The following is a 4,753-nucleotide window of genomic DNA, read 5'->3' as shown; positions in this document are numbered from 1 at the left end:
GTCTTCGTTCCTCGATCGCGTCTCGAATAACCTTTGAAAACACCGATTAATGCATTCTAGTTGCAAACCAAATTTTAAACATATAAACATGCCTACAACAATTAATTAATGCAATTAAATGATTTAATTAGGTATTTTCTAATTTTCTAGATTTGCATGCAGTTGGATTACGTTATCGTATTTTGGAGCTTACAATTCCTACCTCCCAAGTAGCCTTCCTCCTCCGAATGGTTTAACCACTTGACTTTGACCATATGAATGACCCTATTCCAGAGCCTTCCTTCTTGCATATCCAGAATTTGTGTAGGCCTGGCCTTTCCTCGTATAACATATTCTGAGTCAATTGCAGAGGTTCATAATTCATTAAATGTGACGGATTTGACATGCACTTTCGCAGCACCAAGATATGGAACACATTATGCACTACAACCAGCATCGGTGGCAACACCACTCTATAAGCTAATGTTCCAATCTTCTCTAGTACCTGAAACGGTCTTATGAACCTCAGACTAAGTTTTCCTTTCTTGGAAAATCGCATAACACCCTTCATAAGTGCTAATTTCACAAACACATGGTCACCTACTGCAAACTCTAGCTCCCTTCGCCGCTTATCAACATAGCTTTTCTGGAGTCTTGAGCAGTCTTCATCCTATCTCGAATTTTGAATACTAGCTCTACTGTCTATTTGATCAAGTCGGGCCTAACTCTCCTTTTCACCAACCTCATCCCAATGTATCATTGATCTACATTTCCTCCTATAAAGTGCCTCATAAGGAGTCATATCTATAGATGACTGGTAGATATTATTATAGCAGAACTCCACTAGGTAACTTCGGTTCTCAGCCGCCCTGGAAATCAATCACACAAGCTCCGAGTAGTTCCTCCAAAATATGAATCACCCTTTCAGACTGACCATCGATCTGAGGATGGAACAATGTACTGAATAATAGCTTTGTTTCCATGGCTGAATGCAGAATCTTCTAGAATGACGATGTGAAACTCGGATCTCTGTCCAAAACAATAGACACTGGAATTCCGTGCAATCAGACTATCTCATGGATGTACAACTTTGCGTACTGTGTCACGGTGAATGTCTTCTTGATAGATAGAAAATGCGCTGACTTTGTAAGATGATCAACTATCACCCAAATGGAATTGAATTCCATTATAGTCCTTGGAAATCCCACTACAATACCCATCGTAATATTTCTCATTTCCACTCGGAAATAGGAAGTGACTTAAGCTTCTCGGCTGGCCTCTGATGTTTAACCTTAACTTGCTTGCATGTCAAACACTCGGACACAAAAAGCAAGATGTCTCGTTTCATGCACGACCACCAATACAATGTCTGCAAATCTTTATACATCTCCGTACTTCCATGATGAATGGAATACGAAGTATTATGAGCTTCCTTCATAAAAACTTCTCTCAGTGAATCACCGCTAGGAGCCCAAAGTCGATCTCGATATCGACAATGCCATCCTCTTCCAAATACATATTCGACCCTTATATTCATCTCTCAGTCTCCATTTCTGTAATTGCTCATCAGAAGATTGACCTTCACAGATCTATCCCTCAGAGTCGACTGAACTGTCATAGTACAAAGATTAGGAGCCTCGCCTCTAGCATACACTGCAAGCTCGGATTGCTGAATCTCTGCTTGCAATTGTTTCTGGTATGACAACTGAGCACTAACAACTGTCTTTTTACTCAAAGCATCGGCGACCACATTATCCTTTCTCGGATGGTAGCTAATATCACAGTCGTAATCCTTCACCAGCTCTAACCATCTCTGTTGCCTCATATTCAACTCTTTCTAGGTAAAGAAGTACTTCAAGCTTTTATGATCAGTGAAAATCTTGCTCTTCTCCTCGTATAAGTAATGTCTTCAAACCTTCAGAGCAAATACTACTACTGCAACATCGAGGTCATGAGTTGGGTAATTCTTCTCATGAACCTTCAACTGTCTAGACACATATGTTATCACTCGATCATTATGCATTAGGACGGTGCCTAAACCAAGCTTCGAAGCGTCTGTATAGAGAACATACTCTCCTTGCCCCGATGATATTGATAGAACTGGCGCTGAAGTCAAAGCTTTCTTCAGCTTCTTGAAACTCTCCTGGAATTCGATCCACAAATAAACTTCGCATTTTTCTTCGTCAATGCGGTCAGGGATACTGCAATAGAGGATAAACCTTGAATGAACTTCCGGTAGTAGCCAGCTAGAACCAAAAAACTGCGGATCTCGCTCTTAGGTACTAAACCACTCTGTAACTGCCTCAACCTTGCTGAGATCGACCTCAACTCCATCTCTAAAATAATGTGGCCTAAGAATGTGTTAGGATCGGTTTGCTGGGTCAAAGTGTTTAGAAGGGGGATGGTTGAATAAACACTTTAAGATTTTTGACTCCTTTTAAAATATGAATGATTTTTGTAATAAACTGAATTCAATAATGTTATTGTCGATATCAGTCCGTTAACTAGTTTGATGCGTTGAAATAAACTAACTGATTGATTGAATACTCAAAGAATAAATGAACTGCTGTACACAAATATTTTTATGGATGTTCGGAGAATTCAAACTCTCCTACGTCAACCCTTATATCACAAGGGTAGGTTTTCACTAAAAGACTTTGATTGATTACAAAAACTGTAATAACCCACTTCAGTTTGAACTTAAACACTGCCAAACCAAAACTCTTAGTTTCTTACAACTTATCAGTACACGAACTGATTATCTTTCGTAGCACAACTAATATCAAAAGATCGAATATTTCAAAAATTTGCCTAAAAATGCAAAATCCACTCTCTCGAGCCAAAACTCACACTTGCTGAACTTAGCGAACACCTTTCTATCTTGCAATATCTGTGTAACATCCAAAAACCCAACCATGTAAACCAAATGCATGCAAATGTGCTAAATTGCTTAATTGATTTATTTTAATACTTAAATTGTACATATTGCATGATCAAACGATTAGATTGCATGATTTCATGAGAATTGAAGATTTTATCCAATGTTTGATAATAGGCTGGGGAAAAGAGACCGGAGACGACCAATATAAAATATTTTTTTAAAATAAATATTTTCAAGGCTTATTAATATGATTAAATGTGATTAAATTTTTCAGAAAATAGTAGAGTCCAAATTATTTTACGAGACGAGCACGATTTAATCCAGGAAGCTGGCTTTGGGCAAACAAGGGACTTTTAAAGGACCAAAAGAATTATTATTGAAAACTAATCTTTTTATAAATTTTTATTTTTCAATTAAATAGGTGTTATTGGGCCTAATTTATCTAAGATTAGAAGCCCCCGTATTTTTGAGATTTTGAAGATGAAAAAACAGGGAGTCTTCGTAGCTCGTTCGTCTTTCTTCTCACCCCACGCCAACGATCGTATATTCGGGCGTTCTAAAACACAAAGACACGCTTCTAAACTCCTTTGAAGCATCATTCAAGTTATATTATGCTTGTTTTATTTATTTTACCATGAAAAGTATTTAAACATGATTCGTTTAAAGACATAACAAATATTTTCAAAGTTTTGATGTTTTTATGCATGTTTGAAAAACGTTATGATTACTAAGGACATGCTGCCAATAGGAGGTGTTTAAGTGACGGGAAAATAGTTGATAAGGGACAACACGAGGGCTGGAGTCGAGCTTAGCTAGGAAGAAATGAGCCTCTGGTTTTCTATGGGGGACTATGCAATCATGGGCTCGGCTTGGTGCATGGCGGCGTGCGGCTCAGTCAGGGCTCAGGTAAGGCCTGTGATGGACTCGTTTATGGGTTAGGAATAGTCCTTGCCTTTCCTAGCAAGGCTAGGACTCGTGGATAGCAGCTAGGGAAGAGTCCACATAGGACTCTTCCCCACACACGTGGATGGAAGGCTGCAGCTGGGTTTGGGCTGGCTAGGCTGGTCTAGTAGGGTCTAGGGAAGATGGCTAGGGGTCATAGCAAGCCCTGGTGCAGCCGTGGTTCATGGTGGCTCGAGGGGATGAGGGTCACACGCACACACGAAATTCTTCAAGGGAAAAGCTTCGGTTATTGCAATGGCAATTCAGCCAAGGTCCTTCGTCGTTATTCTTCGTATCTCAACGTATTTGTCGTGCGTAAAATATGCAAAGACACGCCATACACCTCTCTTTTCTCATCTATCACACCATAATATTGTTTAGAATTACATTTTCATGAAAAACATGATTTCCTTTTTATATTTTCGTTTTTATGCACTTTCATGTGAATAAATTGCAATTTCATGATCCAAACTTATGTTATCATCACACGAAGAGGATTCCATGCTAGGATATCTTGGAGGGATACTTTTCCATCATATTAAGGGTCCTTAGATGTCAAGACATAGGATGCACATGAAGGGAACAAGTTGGAACGAATTGTTGCATGATTAAGCACTAGGGTTCGGTTAAGGGGGAACCACGTCTCATGGCTCGGCCAAGGCTTGACTAGGGCTAGCGCGAGACGTGGTTGGGTATATAGAAGAGTCCTAGACATGTTATGAGTTGTGCACAATGGCTAGGAAGGAGTCCTTGCGTGATAGGACTCCTCTCATGCAAGCAAAGAATAACAGCTACGTGCGAGGGGTCAGGGCACGACCAGGGGGACGAGCTGGGTCTAACAGGGCCCTGAGATGGTCCAGAGAGTGAGGGCTTGGTGGTGGCTCCAGGGTAAGCGTCCTAGCCAATTTTCGAAGATTCCTAGGAATTGCTACTAGGTTTGCGCGGCACGAG

At 40.2% G+C, this 4,753-nt stretch overlaps 1 protein-coding gene across 1 annotated transcript; it reads right to left on the bottom strand.

Annotated features, from left to right (window-relative positions):
* Window positions 1–232: 232 nt before the first annotated feature.
* LOC140820407 (uncharacterized) lies at window positions 233–2,313 on the bottom strand. The gene is made up of 6 exons (XM_073180694.1): window positions 2,182–2,313; window positions 1,895–2,122; window positions 1,559–1,735; window positions 914–1,008; window positions 722–848; window positions 233–649 (listed from the first exon to the last, which is right to left on the bottom strand). The coding sequence occupies exons 1-6, from the start codon at window positions 2,311–2,313 to the stop codon at window positions 233–235; spliced, it is 1,176 nt and encodes a 391-aa protein (XP_073036795.1).
* Between the last annotated feature and the right edge of the window lie 2,440 nt (window positions 2,314–4,753).

The sequence above is a fragment of the Primulina eburnea genome, unplaced genomic scaffold (genome assembly GCF_022965805.1).
Source record: "Primulina eburnea isolate SZY01 unplaced genomic scaffold, ASM2296580v1 ctg1038_ERROPOS4800000, whole genome shotgun sequence".
NCBI classification, from domain to species: domain Eukaryota; kingdom Viridiplantae; phylum Streptophyta; class Magnoliopsida; order Lamiales; family Gesneriaceae; genus Primulina; species Primulina eburnea.
The sequence above is the reverse complement of the archived record's forward strand: the minus strand, read 5'-3'. Positions and strand labels throughout refer to the sequence as shown.